Here is an 18,598-nt window from a genome sequence, read left to right on the forward strand (position 1 = left end):
CACTAACAAGCTCCCGCGGGACCTCGGCGGAGCTCGGTGCGCTTTCGGATGCGCGAGCGCAAGCACTCATTCTTACACTGGGATACTGATCCATTTGCACTAAGAGCCATTCGCTAAGAGTGTAATAACTGGGTAAAATCAATGATTTACGCAGTTTACAATTTCATATATCGGAGAGTCACTTTATGAACTTTATGAACGCAAAATAAACGTTATCAAGAGAAGTTTTTGCTCGGATCAAATAATGCTTATGCCAAAAAATATCCAAACGATGGCGCTCTATGACCACTAACAAAAAAGAACAGGCGGTATTTGTCTTATAATAATAATAATAATAATAATAATAATAATAATAATAATAAACAAAGCGTTATTGCGATTGTCATGCCTGTTATTATGATGATGATGATGATGATGATGATGATGATGATGATGATGATGATGATTACTATTATTATTATTATTTATTATCATCATCAGTGTTGGACACGTTACTTAAAAAGTAATTAGTTATAGTTCCTAGTTACTTCTCACAAAAGTTAGGTAACAGAATTGTTAATTGTTGAATATGTTAAAGAATCTGGATCCCCCCATGGAACATTAAATTCAACTGCATGTTCAATTATTCATAAAACTATATATTAAATATGTTTAATGAATGAAACTTAATAGACTAAATTATTGACACCAAGCATTGTACACTAATGTTCACTATTTCAATGTTGCTGTGGGACAATGTGAGACACATATCAAATGTAATATATCACTGTAGATATTATCATTATATTTATAATAGTAGAACAATAAAACAGATGTTTTACAACTTTTTATAGTTACTGCACCTCAACAGACTGCAACTGGCCAACTAATATGGCGTTAAATTAGCGCCAAAAATCGTGCGCTTAAAAACCACGCGCGCATGCGCTTGCGAGCAGAAAATCCATGCGCTCTACGTGCTCGCGATGCTCTGTCAAACAGAGCAGCCACTACATCATCATACATGAACAAGCACCTCACAAAACAAAAACATTTCATTTTCATAATTAAAAGTTTTGAATGGTAGGCCTAGTGTGTGGATCAGAGACAAGATCTTGACACTTCATTACACTATAATTTGTTCTGTGAACAGCTCAGATACCACCTTCTCGAAAGTCTTTTGCATAAAATAGAAATGGGATTCAGCGCGACTCCACTAAATTTGGATTACCTGGGAGTTCCTTTGTCATCAGGAGCTGTATCTTCTGCAGGCCCTGTCTAATCACATTGAAGTACCTTCCTGCTATCACCCTGGCTTTGCAAGAGCTCTTTGACCTTGTGAGGGCATATCTGGAACGTCCCAGCCCCATGTGTCACACAGGAAGTCACTGCCACCATGGACAACCCAGGATTTTGATTGAAGAACAATGTTTGAAAGAAATGCTCCATACTGAACTTCCTGTGCCTTGCATAGCCACACTGATGGGTGTTTCAAGAAGAACAATCTTAAGAAGAATGAAAGAGTATGAGCTCTGTGTTAGGGACACATATAATTCCATCAGTGATGAGGAACTTGACAATTTGGTTTCTTCTGTCAAGAATGATCTACCAAATGCAGGCTACAGGATGGTCAGAGGGAGGCTGCAGTCAATGGGCTACAGGGTTTGGTGGAGAAGAGTTGCAGCCTCCATGCATAGGGTTGATTCCATGCGCATCATATCAAGGTTGTCAAGTCTTGGCTGTGCTGTACGCAGAATGTACTCTGTACCAGGGCCCTTGTCTCTGGTACACATGGACACAAACCACAAGTTAATCCGGTTTGTATTAACAGCAAATTTATTTGAAGTTTGTTCATCTACAGCCCTGGGTGGATTGGTGTGAGGTGGTGGTGGGGCTTTGGTGAAAATTTCCTGCCGATCAACACTAGCAACTTATATCTATCTGTCATGGAGGTCTCGGGACTCACAGATATTCAGAGACATGTGGATAGTTTACCAGTGTTTTTCAGCAGGAAATAGTTATTACTACAAATTGTCACCCGCCCCCCCCCCCCCCCCCCCCCCCCCCCCCCGCCACCCGCAGAAACTGGATCTGGCTATAGTGGGAAAATCTTTTTTTTTTTTTTATTTGTGAGAACTTGAAAGAAAAGTAAACAAAACTTGGAAAAAATATATGCTCATTCACCAATTTTCTAATCTGGGGTCTAAAGTGGTCAGGCTTGCAAGTGTATTTGGTTATTTGTCTATCCTAGCCTGTTGCAGTGTATATTTCCTGTATATTTTGCATGTAAAAAATGTTGTTTGTTATGTCAGTGCTTAATATTATCATGTAGTCTTCATGAACTTTGTTTTAACCCGACTTAATGGCTTTCTTCATCTTGGCCAAGGACTGCATTTGAAAAGTAGCCACTTGACTAAAATTGGCACATTTTCAGAAATGCCAGCAACAATAGTGATAATGAACACCCCTCTAACTGACTCTCAGTTGGTTTAGAAAAAAGACTTTTAAGAGATAAGAAAGCCTTCCTTTGGTTTTGCATTTTTCTCTTTTTTGTTAGCTGTGCACAACATATCAGAATAATACATCCATCCATCCATCCATCCATTTTCCAAACCGCTTATCCTACTGGGTCACGGGGGGTCCGGAGCCTATCCCGGAATCAATGGGCACGAGGCAGGGAACAACCCAGGATGGGGGGGCCAACCCATCGCAGGGCCACTCCACACACCATTCACTCACACATGCACACCTATGGGCAATTTAGCGACTCCAATTAGCCTCAGCATGTTTTTTGGACTGTGGGGGGAAACCGGAGTACCCGGAGGAAACCCCACAACGACATGGGGAGAACATGCAAACTCCACACACATGTGACCCAGGCGGAGACCCGAACCCGGGTTCCAGAGGTGTGAGGGCAACAGTGCTAACCACTGCACCACCATGCCGCCCCCCCTGTATGCTATTTCATTCTATAAAAAGAAACTTACTGTACTGTACAAAAAAGTATTTCACCACTGCTTCTTCCTCAGCTCCCACTGTTTGCTAGGACATGCATCTTTTGATTTCTTATTGCAATCTGTGCTTTATTTTTTTCGTGAAATGTAAGTGCAGTATCTGTTTATTACGTGCTGTGGTTTAATATGTACATTATTATTTCAGTACTGTGTATACTGTCCTTAATGTCTTGCCTCTCATATAACTTGAGATACGCCAAAATTGACATGCAACAAGTGGTCTGGTTCCAAATGCGGAAGTCGATGGATACCTGTACTTTATATGCTGTAGTGTGCTGGGTGTCAGACATTGCAATGCACCTTGCTTTGATTTTGACCCGTTAGATCAGAGGGAGGTAATCTTATCCAGAAAGGGCCGCTGTATGATGGTTTACACTGCAACTCTCTGAACAGCGACCCTAACGGTTATCCCAATACCTTGATCTTGCTAGCATATTTAAATGTGTACCTATTCAGGAATATAGTGGTGAAGGCATTCAGAGGAGGACTGATGATTATCAGAGGGAACAAAGGGGCTTTTCAGACAGATTTTCGCCCTAGTCCAGTACTCATTGACAGCCTAATACACCGTGTTTCAGTTTCTCTTGATAGTCAATACATGTCACAGGATGTACATTACTCTGATGGGCAGGCCCTCTTACATATGATGGAAACACTACAACAACTTAAGAATAAGGGTCAGAAGAGTGAATTACATATAATGAGTGTGTAGCTCAGCAGACTAAGACTCTGTGGCTGTGATCAGAAGGTCGACAGTTCGTGCTCAGAATTGGCAGAATAGCCACATGTCCACAGGCTTTTGAACAAGACCTGAAAAACCCTGGGGGCCTCAAGGTAGCAGTGTCTTAACTGTGGACCCCCAAGCTTGTTCTTGCCTTTATAGAGAGTAAGATGGGGCAAATTATTAATCCCATGGGGCCTCAGCAGAATTACAAATCAGTACAAGGAAAATAGTTGTTAATTTTACATACTACCTTCTGCTGGCCTTATGAGAATATTCAGATTATCATATTTCACCATAATGCAATTTTAACATTAAATTTATGGTTTTCCCATGGTCCCTGTGGCCCGCTTTATATGGTAATTATTGATGAAAACTTTTTTGGAAAGTGAAACAATATTAAAATTGCTTTATTGCGTAAAAAAACTGTTTTAGTTTAGTAAAATAATGTTTTTTCGCTCTTTATACTGCCGTCTTGTGGCAAAATTTAAGTACTGCAGTTTGAAAATAATTAAATGATTTCTTACCAAAATTGCAGTACCTACTTTTGGCCACGAGATGGCAGCAAGAAAATAGAAAAATTATTTTCCCACGGTCTACTAGCAGCTTTGTGTGGTAATTGTTTGCATTAAAAATACACTGGACCAAGTCAAATAATTTTAATGAAGAATTAACATCTAAAAGCTGCTAGTAGACCGTGGGAAAATAATTTTTCTATTTTCTTGCTGCCATCTCGTGGCCAAAAGTAGGTATTGCAGTTTCGGCAAGAAATCATTTGTTTTCAAACTGCTAGTACCTACTTTTGGCCACGAGATGGCAGCAAGAAAATAGAAAAATTATTTTCCCACGGTCTACTAGCAGCTTTGTGTGGTAATTGTTTGCATTAAAAATACACTGGACCAAGTCAAATTATTTTAAAGAAGAATTAACATCTAAAAGCTGCTAGTAGACCGTGGGAAAATAATTTTTCTATTTTCTTGCTGCCATCTCGTGGCCCAAAAGTAGGTATTGCAGTTTCGGCAAGAAATCATTTGTTTTCAAACTGCAGTACCTACTTTTGGCCACGAGACGGCAGCAAGAAAATAGAAAAATTATTTTCCCACGGTCTACTAGCAGCTTTGTGTGGTAATTGTTTGCATTTTGCATTAAAAATACACTGGACCAAGTCAAATAATTTTAATGAAGAATTAACATCTAAAAGCTGCTAGTAGACCGTGGGAAAATAATTTTTCTATTTTCTTGCTGCCATCTCGTGGCCAAAAGTAGGTATTGCAGTTTCGGCAAGAAATCATTTGTTTTCAAACTGCAGTACCTACTTTTGGCCACGAGATGGCAGCAAGAAAATAGAAAAATTATTTTCCCACGGTCTACTAGCAGCTTTGTGTGGTAATTGTTTGCATTAAAAATACACTGGACCAAGTCAAATTATTTTAAAGAAGAATTAACATCTAAAAGCTGCTAGTAGACCGTGGGAAAATAATTTTTCTATTTTCTTGCTGCCATCTCGTGGCCAAAAGTAGGTATTGCAGTTTCGGCAAGAAATCATTTGTTTTCAAACTGCAGTACCTACTTTTGGCCACGAGATGGCAGCAAGAAAATAGAAAAATTATTTTCCCACGGTCTACTAGCAGCTTTGTGTGGTAATTGTTTGCATTAAAAATACACTGGACCAAGTCAAATTATTTTAAAGAAGAATTAACATCTAAAAGCTGCTAGTAGACCGTGGGAAAATAATTTTTCTATTTTCTTGCTGCCATCTCGTGGCCAAAAGTAGGTATTGCAGTTTCGGCAAGAAATCATTTGTTTTCAAACTGCAGTACCTACTTTTGGCCACGAGATGGCAGCAAGAAAATAGAAAAATTATTTTCCCACGGTCTACTAGCAGCTTTGTGTGGTAATTGTTTGCATTAAAAATACACTGGACCAAGTCAAATTATTTTAATGAAGAATTAACATCTAAAAGCTGCTAGTAGACCGTGGGAAAATAATTTTTCTATTTTCTTGCTGCCATCTCGTGGCCAAAAGTAGGTATTGCAGTTTCGGCAAGAAATCATTTGTTCACCCCAGATTAGAAAATTGGTGAATGAGCATATATTTTTTCCAAGTTTTGTTTACTTTTCTTTCAAGTTCTCACAAATAAAAAAAAAAATATATTGATTTTCCCACTATAGCCAGATCCAGTTTCTGCGGGTGGCGGGGGGGGGGGGGGGGGGGGGGGGGGTGACAATTTGTAGTAATAACTATTTCCTGCTGAAAAACACTGGTAAACTATCCACATGTCTCTGAATATCTGTGAGTCCCGAGACCTCCATGACAGATAGACATAGTACATTCTGCGTACAGCACAGCCAAGACTTGACAACCTTGATATGATGCCCATGGAATCAACCCTATGCATGGAGGCTGCAGCTCTTCTCCACCAAACCCTGTAGCCCATTGACTGCAGCCTCCCTCTGATCATCCTGTAGTCTGCATTTGGTAGATCATTCTTGACAGAATGTGTCCCTAACACAGAGCTCATACTCTTTCATTCTTCTTAAGATTGTTCTTCTTAAAACACCCATCAGTGTGGCTATGCAAGGCACAGGAAGTTCAGTATGGAGCATTTCTTTCAAACGTTGTTCTTCAATCAAAATCTTGGGTTGTCCATTGGTGGCAGTGACTTCCTGTGTGACACGTGGGGCTGGACGTTCCAGATATGCCCTCACAAGGTCAAAGAGCTCTTGCAAAGCCAGGGTGATAGCAGGAGGTACTTCAATGTGATTAGACAGGGCCTGCAGAAGATACAGCTCCTGATGACAAAGGAACTCCAGGTAATCCAAATTTAGTGGAGTCACGCTGAATCCCATTTCTATTTTATGCAGAAGACTTTTGAGAAGGTGGTATCTGAGCTGTTCACAGAACAAATTATAGTTAATGAAGTGTCAAGATATTGTCCTGATCCACACACTAGGCCTACCATTCAAAAGTTTTAATTATGAAAATGAAATGTTTTTGTTTTGTGAGGTGCTTGTTCATGTATGATGATACATTTTATATAAAGTTAAATAAAATCCACCAAAAACAATTACTCAGTGGAGATTCCAATGTAGCTGAGGAGCGATCTTCCCAGGATTTGAATTTATTAAATTGGCTTTGTGATGTTGTATTAAGAAATGTTATTCACAATGCAATTTACCGTACATTGGCCCATTCTTTTATATACGGTAAGACGAAGCGGAAAATTCCCAAATTATGATAGCAGACTGTGAATAAATAATATTGCACGAGATACCAGCTATACCGTATTGAATTTCAAGCTCTACTTTAATTGAGAGCATGGATTTTCTGCTCGCAAGCGCATGCGCGCGGTGGTTTTTATGTGCACGACTTTTGGCACTAATTTAACGGCATAAACTAATAAGTCTAAAATTAAATTGTGCAAGAGCTCTGAAGGAATCCGACCCAACTATTAATAACGATGTTCTGACGAGTTGAGCTACCTATCGAGCCTGTGTATTTCCACAATTTTTTGGATTAGGGTTAGGTTTTAGGGGTTATGGTTAGGGTAAGAGTTTTAGGGGTTCTTTTGGGGTTAGGTTTATGGTTGGGGTAAGGATTAGGGCTATCGATTAACACTACGGTAGCCTAACTCGACGAAGTAGCTAATCTCGTCTAGGGTGACCAGATAATCCATGTCAGGGAGGACACATTGAGCTAGGATGGGATTTTTAAAATATCATTTTAATTGAAAGAACATGGATCTCAGTTAAGCACCAAGTTCTTGCTGCGTGCTGATTGGCCAGTCTCTTATAATCATGCATATGCAACTAATGTTAATGTGTAACAGCTGGATGAGTTTCAATCAAAGCAGTCAAATCACAAGAAGAAGTGAAGTATTTATCCGAGCAGAGGTGCCTTTCAGTTTAAGTACAAACTACTTAAAGTAGTTTGTAAAACCTGGAGTAGCTTGAAGTGTCCTCTCTGACATGGGTTATCTGGTTAGCCTAAACTTCTCAGAACAACGGCAGCATGTTCTCAACAACATACCAGGCTGTCAGTCTGTGTCACAAGTTTTTCTGGAACAGAAAAATCAAGCTTAGGCTATTTGGATAGCGTGGCTCCGTCTTCTTCTTTGCTAGCGGAGCTCATGTTAGCTACACCTGGGTTTGTGCTGTGATCAGTACCGGTGTTCTTGGCCACTAGTTTTGTAGAAGCGTGTGCTGAGAAGTGCTTCATGAGATAAGAATGGCTTACAACCGATGTTCCTGGACATAATGTACATTTAACATATACATTCTTGTCTTTTATCTCAGTGAGGGAAAAGTAATGTCTGTACTTCCAATTTAAAAACAATGCCTTTGAATTCTCCGTTCTGCGTGCGTCTCTTAGTCGTTTGTATGTGACCGTGCGTGTGTTTGTATCTGTGTGTGAACACCCGCCCAACTCCGCTTCTGGCTGACTTACCGTAATATTTTACTCTCCCTTAGCCAATCATCACCACTTTTGCGTTTGTCTCGCCCCCCACCAAAGAAAAGTCAAAAACTTTGCAGCTCCTGTGGCTGAGAGCCTGGTCGGATGAAAACAGCTTCAATTAGCTTAATTATAATAACACGCCGCATTTTATTGTCAGTAACAGTAACGGCGTTGCAACGATGGAAACAGCAATTAGTAAGATTACCAGTCACTGAACAAAATAACGCCGTTTATTTTAACACCTTTATTCCCATCAGTGATTATTATTATTATTATCGTTACAGAAATACCTCTTCTATTTTGTTACTGGTCATAGAGTGCCATCGTGCGGACATTTTCTTACCATGCGCATTGGTGTAATAATTTTCTTGATAACATTTATTTTGCGTTTATAAAGTGATAGGGTCCACTAAGTCCGTTGCCACTCAGGAATTTGCTTTGGCATTGAAAAACCGAAGATATTTTGGAGAATATTAACCTTGCTTAGTGTTAACCTAGTATGTCAGAACAAGAATTACAGTTTTTAATACACTATTATAAAAATAAAAACTGTAGCAAAATTAGAGAGGTTTACGGCTTACGATAATGGAATGATATTCCAAATTTTTATTTAAATAATTATGCTCAGTTATAAAAATGCATGCCCTGTCCCTGGTGCTGAAACACAATAACCTTATTCAAATTTCTAAGACTTAAATTTCTATACACGCAATGGCACTAAACATTACCAAGCAATATTCACCGCAGTGGTCAGTGTGTCACAGAACTGATATTTGGATTTTTCCATAAATGATGTGTCGTTGCGAATATAACAATATCTAAGAACTTCACCCCACAATCCTGATGCAATACGCCTTATAACAGCTATAAATATTATCACGCGGTACCATATTTTACATCGATGGACTGTAGCCGATATTAAAGTATAATAACTACACGTCCCATGATCCAAAGTAATAATGCCGAGCAGCGACCATATTGAAATCTGAACTCTGTTGAAGAAAATGGGAGGCGCTGAGAAAAACAAACAGTTTTTAGGGTGCATTTTCCTTAATTTATTTTGTATTTAAGGCCATGTGTTCGAGGATCAGGTTCTGCGTGTTTCGGAACGCCCTAAATGGATCACGTTTCCCCCCCCAGTCCGTCCTGGGAGGGCGGTCCCGCACATGGTCGCATACAGAAAAAGAGGAGGAGGAGGAGGAGAGAGGTGAAAGTTCACAATGGCATGGACGTATCGAGTGACAAAGTGGAAAAGTTGCTCTGCCTCTGCAGCCTAATTTCGTGAAACTTGGGGATGACGAGCGAGGTGCACTCGAAGTACAGTGAGGAGGAGGATGGAGATGAAGAGGCGATGGCGTACTACGATGACGACGATCTGGACGCGTTCGCAGATGAGGATCTGGACTGTAGTTGCGAGGAGGGAGGTAGGGTACTTTAACCCCCCCCCTTCCCCCCGCCCCTCAACACACATATTTCACTCCACGAAGGGCATCTAAATTCATCTGTCCAGTTAAATTATCTTGTTTGGTTACTGTCTCTAAAAATTGATCAAAGAAGTCGTTATTCTTCGTGTAACAGATGGCCACTTGTTTTCTTAAGAGACAATAACCAATCAAGATTTTTTTAACGGGATTTTGTTAACTGGATCACTCTTTAAAGTGCGAAATGACGAAATAGGTAACGTCGGCTCGTCATTATTACAGCTCTGTCCGTCTCTTTCAGATGCGGGTGACATCCATAACAAATTATTTAAACCGTCCTATAAATAACTGCGCCAAAACGGTGCCGGTATTATTAGAAGATTAATTGAGGTAATAAAAGTCGGCGTTTATAACTTTATTTGCACCTTGCGACATTTATTGTGTACTTCTAAAAGATATTGATGTTGACGTATCCAAACGCCAGAGCTGACAAAATATATAGTGCACAATTATTTCGAGTTGATTAGTCCGACTCCCGTACGCTAAACAATTTCTTTTTACCTGTGACTTTGACACTGTCCCGCGTTTTATCCCCAGCATTGTCGGACAAGTTTGATCACATAAAAATGGAGTGTGTTGCTGTGCCGACTCCAGTAATGCTTTTGAGTCATAATGAGTATGGTTCAAGTATAAAAACAAAGGAGAGACAGCCAATGAATGAGCTTTATAAAATCGCTGTACAAAATACTCCTATGTTATTATGCGAGTGAATTTTTTTATTCCATTGTAGAATTTTGGTCTGTTTAGTGAAACATGCCGTTTATTTATGTGTTCGTGTGCACATGTGGGTGTCAATTACTGGGGCGCTGGAGGGTGCCTTCTTGTTCCATCTGCTGATCGTTCAAGGTCAGGAGCTAACCAAGCCTTTGCAAACTACCAGACAGCTGTGAACCCCAGCATAGTCCACATAGAGTACTGGCATGGCATACCGGTCACAGTCTGTTCTCCTTACCTTATGCGGTGGGTTATCCTTTAACCCTAACCCTAAATTTTAAGAAGCAAATTAAAGTTATGTTTGATCTGGTAGATGTTTTGATGGTTAACTGACTTAATTCCACCCGTCATTTAGTTGCTTTTCTAATACGGCGGGGAAACTGGCTGCAGGATTTCCCAGCAAAAATAAAGCCCAAGGAAGGATTACGTCCTGGTCGGTATGCCGTTGCATCACGAGCAGCATCCACAATGGGTACTTCAGAGATTCCAGTTCATCCAACTGTGTATCTTTGCCCTATGAGAGTAAATCTGCGCTACATTGGGATAAAATGTAAACTCCACATAGGCTGGGTGTGGGAAGGATGTGAACCTTCGTCGACAGGTGTGACGCAACAATGGAACCCAGCAAGCCGCTAAGGAGATCTCGATTTAGATATACACTGCCTGAGGATGTGGATTTTACACTCCTCAAAAATAATAAAGATCCTTGCAGTTTTGTGAAACTGATTCAATCGTATTGCTTGTAAGAAGCGTGCTTTTCAGTCACTGTTTGTGAAGTGTGGTTAATAAACTCCCTATGTGTGTTGTAAGTGAAGGCCGGCTTCTTTAACGCAACATGCAGAATTATTATGCTTCATGCCTTGCTGAAGGTATAGAGCTAGCAGTAGGTTTGAAGTAGACGTTTTTGAATTTAAGACCAGACAGCGGCTGCTGATTGGTCCGACAGAACGGAGCGAACCGTCTGGAGATCGGCAGGCACATTGTAGTCTGTCACCAAGCGCTACGTTCTTCAGCTGCTACCAGTGAGTCTCGGAGTGTAACAGACCTCAGGAGGTTTATTGTTGTAGAATTTATTTCTGGTTCCAGTATTCGGAGCAGATTCACAAGTGTTTTTAGCAGTTTCAATTTCTTCTGGTATTCTGTGTAATTATAGCTTACTTTTCATCATGCATGTATGTCAGTTTTTTAATGGATTTACTTCTAATCGCTTAGCCTAGTTCTATCTGAACTGTCCATTCATACAGCTGGATGTTTTCGTGTTGCAGTTCAGATATAACTTGTACACAGGTTCCACATTCTTGTCTCTAGATATCAGTTAGGTCCCTGATGCACATTTGAGTTGGCATTTTGACCTTGGATTTGGAGGGACAAAATAAAAATGCACCTAATTAATTTTTTTATGTACATGGCACCTGTCACACCCTGCACATGATCAGTCACATACAGAAGCTCAATTTAAGAACAGCTTTACTCCGAATGCTGTAAACGCGTTTAATTAATGGTCTGCCTTTCCTGTGGGTACTAATGTGATCTGCAGCAGCCTGTGATATATTGCAGTTTCACTCTTTAAGTGTATGTTTGCATCCAGACATGCCCTAAAAAGGAAGAAAGTTAGGAAAATTACACTTGTGAAAAACATAATTGGATAGGTCTGGTTTGGGGGCCCAGTATGATGCGCTTTGATGGGGCCCAAAATCTCTAGCGGCTCCCTTGTTTGCATCTGCGGAGCAACTGTAAACAGATTTACTCTGTATAATGCACTACTTGTTTGTAATCTTTTTGTGCATTAGATTAAAATTTCACATGTCCCATGTTGTGTACATAATGTTGCATAGTCATTCTGTATTGTGTGCTATTTCTGTCCTGTTATCTTATTCTGTTTGCTGTCACCACTTGCAAGTGAGCGGCACCAACGAAAGTTTTCATTGACCTTGGTTGTATAACTATTCTATTCTATTCTTTTCTATTCAATACTGTTCTGTTCTGTTCTGTTCCTCCAGGTTGCTGTCTGTGACTATAGCTTTTTTGTGAGTGGGTGTCTTTGTGTTTGTCTCTCAATGCAGTTTTGGGGTTGAGCGACCCTTTCGGTGGAGAGGTGAAGCCTCGCATTCTGCTGATGGGCCTGCGTCGGAGCGGCAAGTCTTCCATACAGAAGGTGGTTTTCCACAAGATGTCCCCCAACGAGACGCTTTTCCTGGAGAGCACCAACAAGATCTGTCGCGAGGACGTCTCCAACAGCTCCTTCGTCAGCTTCCAGATCTGGGACTTCCCTGGGCAGATTGATTTCTTTGACCCGACCTTCGACTATGAAATGATTTTCCGCGGGACGGGAGCACTTATTTTCGTTATCGATTCGCAGGTACCAGACTCTGTATAACAAGACGGCAATGAAGCCAATCAATTCACCATTTTGGGCAAGTGCATAGTGTTAGTACTGATAAAAATGAAAGCAGATTTATGATTTATCCATCCATCCATCCATCCATCCATCCATAATTCAATAGGGGTGACATGATTCAGAGCCTGTTCTGGGAAGCGCAGGATCTCCATACTGGACCTGATTAAGTCTCAGCTCACTGACAAATCTATCTGTCTGTCTGTTTGTCTAACTTTGTATTAGTTTGTATAATTGTTATTATTTTAAGTATGTAAATATTTATAACGCTGTATTTTAAATATCGATTTAAATTTATATTGCTTATATTGAAGCCAGTTTAATATGCTCTGTTCGGGGATCTTATAATTTCTATGTATTATTGTGTGAGAATTCAGGGTATGAGTAATATTGTACCATTTGAACATTGAAAGCATATAAGCAGCGTTTGGATTCTGTCGATCGTCTGGGTTTCTGTGTCAGCTCACAGTTCATCTCCCTACCCATCAGGACGACTATGTGGAAGCACTGAGCAGGCTGCACCTCACCGTGACCAGGGCCTACAAGGTGAATCCCAACATCAACTTCGAGGTCTTCATCCACAAGGTGGACGGGCTGTCGGACGATCATAAGATCGAGAAGCAGAGGGATATTCACAAGCGCGCCAATGATGACCTGGTTGATGCGGCCTTGGAAAGGATACATCTAAGGTGTCTGACTGACGCCTTTCCCTTGAGTCATGTTGAGATTCTCTGACAGCAGCATCAAAACCCTTTTGCGGAAATGTTCTTAAAGTCTCAAAAATGAAAAGCTGCTGTAAGCGTTTGCGTAACTTTGGAGCCTAACATGATGTCTATCTCCCATCCTTCTGCTCCTAGCTTCTACCTAACGAGTATCTATGACCACTCCATCTTTGAGGCCTTCAGTAAAGTGGTTCAGAAACTCATTCCTCAGCTCCCCACACTGGAGAACCTGCTTAACATTTTTATATCTGTGAGTAGCTTTGCCTCTGGGTGGTCGCGGCCGGAAGCTCTCGGTCTGAGAATACGCAGACCGCCATTTTTTTTATTATATGAAGTTTTGATGTCAAATATTACTGAGATGCTGCTTAACAGGGACGTATTGTTCATCTTAGAAGCTGGCAGTGGATGTGTATATTAGACCTATTTTTAATTGGTATCTATGTAGTATGAATGGTATGTATAATACTTCTCCAGTTAGAAACCTAGTAAAATAGTTTTTAAGCGGTAGGGAAAGTCTTTTTTTTTTGACATTGAATACATTTGCCAACAGGGGGCAGCAAACGACTGATCAAGGTGGCAATGTCTTTAAAAGCAGCATGCAGGCTTGGATTGTTTTATACATCAGTTGATTATGAGATAGAATATATAAAAAGGTAACTTGAGAGATGTCCTTTGTGGTGCTTGCCGGTGGCCACAGTCGCATATTTGTTTCCATTCACAGAATTCAGGCATCGAGAAGGCTTTTCTCTTTGATGTGGTCAGCAAGATCTACATAGCTACCGACAGCAGCCCGGTGGACATGCAGACGTACGAGCTGTGCTGCGATATGATAGATGTGGTCATCGACATCTCCTGCATCTATGGGTACGTCTGAGAGTCGTCCTGCTGGCTCTTGAGACTACGAAGGGGGAAAAAAAATGCATATAGCTAAAATTCAAGCGAGATTGTTTTGAGTAGAAATATGTGAAAACACAATATCGGCTAAGCTGGCGGAGAGGAAGAGCGACCTCGTTTGCAGTTTGTGCATCAGTATGGGCAACTTTACCATGGTATTCATGGTTATTCTTTAGGTGGTTCTTCCCCTGATTTTCTTAGTTGCACGGTGGTTGTATTAGATGCCTTTGAATGGAGCCCCCCTTCATCACAGGTGTCATGGCATAAAAGAGGGTGGTGGAGTGATCACCAAGCTTGGGTTATGCCCGTCAGGTAGGACAGCGTCCTGGTGACCGGCAACCCGGGGGCAGGCTTACCTTTCCATATCTGTGTAGCTGGAGGATGTGATGCATGTTAAGTTACTTGAATATTAAACATGTTGTAATGAAGCATTGCCTTTTCCTTATGGCAATAGCGTACCTTGGCCTTATAAACAAGGTTGTCCTCTGGTGGAATTGAAATAAGCAATGCTGCAAGATCCCATCTTTTAAATTTGCCATTGAATGTATTCTTCAGTATGGTGTGCTTGCTAACAATTTGTTTTTTCTTTAAAAATTTCTGGTCTATGGAAAGGAATGAGTCTCTTTTGGACAGATGTTGGATGAGGTTGTTTGTATAAATATGTTTGGAACAATGTACAGTATTGTGCAAAAGTCTTAGACAGCCAAAAGAAATGTGTTTAAATAACTGTCTTGTTGGTGTAAAACTATGCTGTTACGCTTAGCAAAGTTTGTCAGCCATTTCAAAACCTCTGCTAAAATAACCCTATTATTTCCAGCATCCATACAATACACCCGTGTATGTTTTGACCTGACCTCTAGCCCACCTCATATATCTATTCAATATCTCATTCACTTTTTTTGCTTTTGAGTTCTTTTGCACAGTACTGTGTGTGTGTGTGTGTGTGTGTGTGTGTGTGTGTGTGTGTGAAATATTTCAGCATAATCATACACCAGGTACAAACCTTCAAAAGAAAAAAAATTCTAAAGATGAAAACATGAAAAACACATTTATTTTTCTCCTCTCTTTAGCCTGACGGGTGAAGAAGCAGGAATCCCATACGATAAGGAATCTATGGCAATAATCCGGCTGAACAACACGACAGTCATGTACCTGAAAGAAGTGACCAAGTTCCTGGCCCTGGTGTGCTTCCTGAGGGAGGAGAGCTTCGAGAGGAAAGGTCAGAGAGTGTTTGTTTGTCAGGGCCACACCTCCCCTCCGTGGGTCTGATCCTGTGGCTTGTATCTTTTGATGGCCCTTTCCATTATACTTTGTAACCAGCATTGTCCTTCAGCAGAGAGGTTCTCTCAAAAGCCTGACGTGAAAGATTCCACAAGATGTGTTGCAAGCATCAACACACGCGATCTCAATCTGCTGTAATATTTAGACGTTTGCTTCTTTCATTTACTTCGTTCACAATGTGCGATGATGGCTGAAATGCCACTTGGTCTTATAGGCTGATGCTCATTAGCATAACGAACTGGTCTGCAATATTGAAAGCCACAAAATGCAAGCCTAGCTTAGTGCTAACTGTAGTATTTATAACGGAAACCATAAGCAAACTGACCACACTGTCAGAAAAATAGAGTACCAGTGTGTACCTTTGCTTGTCACTGGGGCTGTACTCTCAAGGGTCTGCCAATTGTACCCTATAGCTATAGGTGAATGTACCTTTCAAGGTGCAGAAATTGACTCTGAGGAACATCCCAAAAGTACAGGCAACAATACCGTACCCCCAATGATACAAAAATGTTCATCAGTGTCCAATTCTGTATCTTAAAATGTACAAATATCTACAGCTCAGAGTACAATTGGCAGACCCTTGAGGGTACAGCCCCAGTGACAAAGGTACACATTGGTACTCTTGTTTTGGACATTCTGACAGTGCATATATACTATATTATGAGGGAGAATAATGTAACCATATTGCCATGTGTGATTGTCTTGAGGTTCGGCTTTAACTTATGAGAAAGATTGGAGACTAATTGTTCTGGTTTTGGGCAAAACTCAACCATTCCATGACTTTTCCATAGGACTCATCGACTACAACTTCCACTGTTTCCGGAAGGCCATCCAGGAGGTGTTTGACGTGCGCGTGAAGGTGCAGAAATCCCGGAAGCTTCTGAGCCAAAGACGCTGGAGCAAGCAGGCCGTGCCCAATGGGACTCCCGCCCCCCAGCACTGATTGGGTCAATCACGAGTCACATGTGACGGCCATCTCTTTCACTGGAGAGCCACTGGAGAGCCACTGGAGAGCCACTGGAGAGCCACAAAGCACAGAGACATTGAATGAGGAGCCTTTGTCATATCCTACACAACATTCTGCTTTAAAAAACAATCATGGATCCAAGCCCAGAAATGGCTGCGTTTTGAGAAATTTATAAAAGAATATCAAGCGTCTATTAATGATAGCTATTTTTGTGAACAATGTTAACCTGAATAAGGCAAGATAATGTTTAATTACTGTATTTATATGTCAACAAAATGCCCTTTTGCTTAAGAACACTAATTTGATACACTAATATACTATGTTTTTTTGTTTTGCAACTATTCCACTCGTGTTGAACAGTTGAAAACGAGATAATCTTAAGTGAATGCATACCTATACAGTATTAAAATTTAGCACACGACTGACAAATGCACTGAATTGTATAATCTCAAGGGTGTCAAGAAAGCAGGAGTAATATTACTTAGCTGCCTTCATAATCTCTACTTCTAATCCCAGGGTGTGAACATTTATCAACAGAAAGTCTTTCAGCATTTTTTTTGTACGTGTTTTTTTCCCCCAAATTTTTAAATGGTAAAATACCCTCGACAATCAAGTGATTTGGTTGACTTCACCGTGATGTCCTCTTAAAACCATTTTATTTAGTAGGCCGTCTTGGAGACAGTAACCAAGTGTTCTTAGTTTAATCATTAAAGATAGAAATTTTAAATATTTTACAAATATTTAAGATCTCATTGTTGATTTATTTCTAGGAACAGCATCCAACCTTTTGATTTTCGAAAAAAGAAATTAATTTCACTTGTGGACACTGTTTGTACGAGTCTCAGTCGTTTTGTTTGTTTCTTTGTGTCAATAATTGTGTTACCACCATTTCCCTGCACATTTTCTTTCTTTCATTTATTTATTTATTTATTTTGTTTGCAAATAAAGTAACAAGTTGGTTGTGCCTTCTAAAATGAACCTGGAGGAGTTTGGTCGATGCCCCGACTGAGAGGAAGAGATTTCACACAAAGTCCTGGTACTTGTTACCAGTCTTAAGTTGTTTACAAAACTATAGAAATGCGCAAACGAAACAGAAGGTGACCTTTACTTTTGTTTCCAACCCATTTGTCTTGGTCATGGTGGCGTTATGTAATCGAGTCTCTGGCCTGTGTAGACCTCTGTTAATCTCTAGGGGAATGCTAAAATATGTTATGTAAAAGTGCTCCATGTTTAGGGTTATAATCCCTCAAACACAGAGACGAAGCCTGGAGCCCTTTACCCTGCGAAACTCATCTGTCTTCGCTCAAACATCACGGATTGGTCTTATTACGGTAGAAACAAGTAAATGATTCACGCTGCTCTCAGAGATGGGGGCTCAGGGGAGTTATTTTGGAGATGAGGGTGTCTTTTGAAACGTTCCATCTCCTACTCCTTACTGCAAGCTACTGAAAGTGAATCCCGGACAGATTTCATATAAAAAAAATGTATAAAGAGTTTTTATACACTCTTAAGAAACTGAGAAGCAACTTGAAGAGGTATTACATCCAGAAAATAATCTGCCATTGTAACCTCACCCCTTTTTTGTATTTTTGGTATGTTCTTATCCCCTGACACTACTATTCAGTCGTGTGCCTTGGTCATTTTACACTCAAGGTTGATTTGCCTTAGTTGTACTTTCTGCATATTGCAATGCCATTGCATCAAAAGTGCAGGTCTGCAATCTCGCTGTAGTCGAACTGCACAGAAGCCATGCTTATGACCCACAGCGCAGCCTGCTGGAAGGCCAAGGTACTTATTAGCTGAAAGTGAGTCACGTCATTGGTTTATTATTCATAGGACAGCCACGCCCACTCCGCCCACTCTGCTCTACTGAAATTAACATAACTGGCGGTTGGGATATCATGCCACTTTTGGGTTAAGCAGGTGTCAGAGTTTTTGAGCTAGAGAACAGGAGATGCAGGCCCAGATCTTACCATGG

General features: G+C 40.6%; 1 protein-coding gene across 1 annotated transcript; it reads left to right on the forward strand.

Annotated features, from left to right (window-relative positions):
* Window positions 1-9,340: 9,340 nt before the first annotated feature.
* On the forward strand, window positions 9,341-17,598 carry rragd (ras-related GTP binding D). Its single transcript, XM_048973957.1, has 7 exons — window positions 9,341-9,590; window positions 12,425-12,720; window positions 13,246-13,445; window positions 13,614-13,728; window positions 14,200-14,342; window positions 15,443-15,591; window positions 16,445-17,598. Exons 1-7 carry the CDS (start codon window positions 9,461-9,463, stop codon window positions 16,594-16,596), a joined length of 1,185 nt encoding a protein of 394 aa, XP_048829914.1. The 5' UTR covers window positions 9,341-9,460; the 3' UTR covers window positions 16,597-17,598.
* The last annotated feature ends 1,000 nt before the right edge of the window (window positions 17,599-18,598 follow it).

This window comes from Brienomyrus brachyistius, chromosome 14 (genome assembly GCF_023856365.1).
Source record: "Brienomyrus brachyistius isolate T26 chromosome 14, BBRACH_0.4, whole genome shotgun sequence".
NCBI classification, from domain to species: Eukaryota; Metazoa; Chordata; class Actinopteri; order Osteoglossiformes; family Mormyridae; genus Brienomyrus; species Brienomyrus brachyistius.

Excerpts from the sequence above, each read along its gene's own strand:
- rragd (XM_048973957.1), top strand. The coding sequence starts at position 9,461 with ATGACGAGCGAGGTGCACTCGAAGTACAGTGAGGAGGAGGATGGAGAT. Across the intron at positions 13,446-13,613 it reads TTGGAAAGGATACATCTAAG|CTTCTACCTAACGAGTATCT; the intron begins GTGTCTGACTGA and ends TTCTGCTCCTAG. Across the intron at positions 14,343-15,442 it reads GACATCTCCTGCATCTATGG|CCTGACGGGTGAAGAAGCAG; the intron begins GTACGTCTGAGA and ends TCCTCTCTTTAG.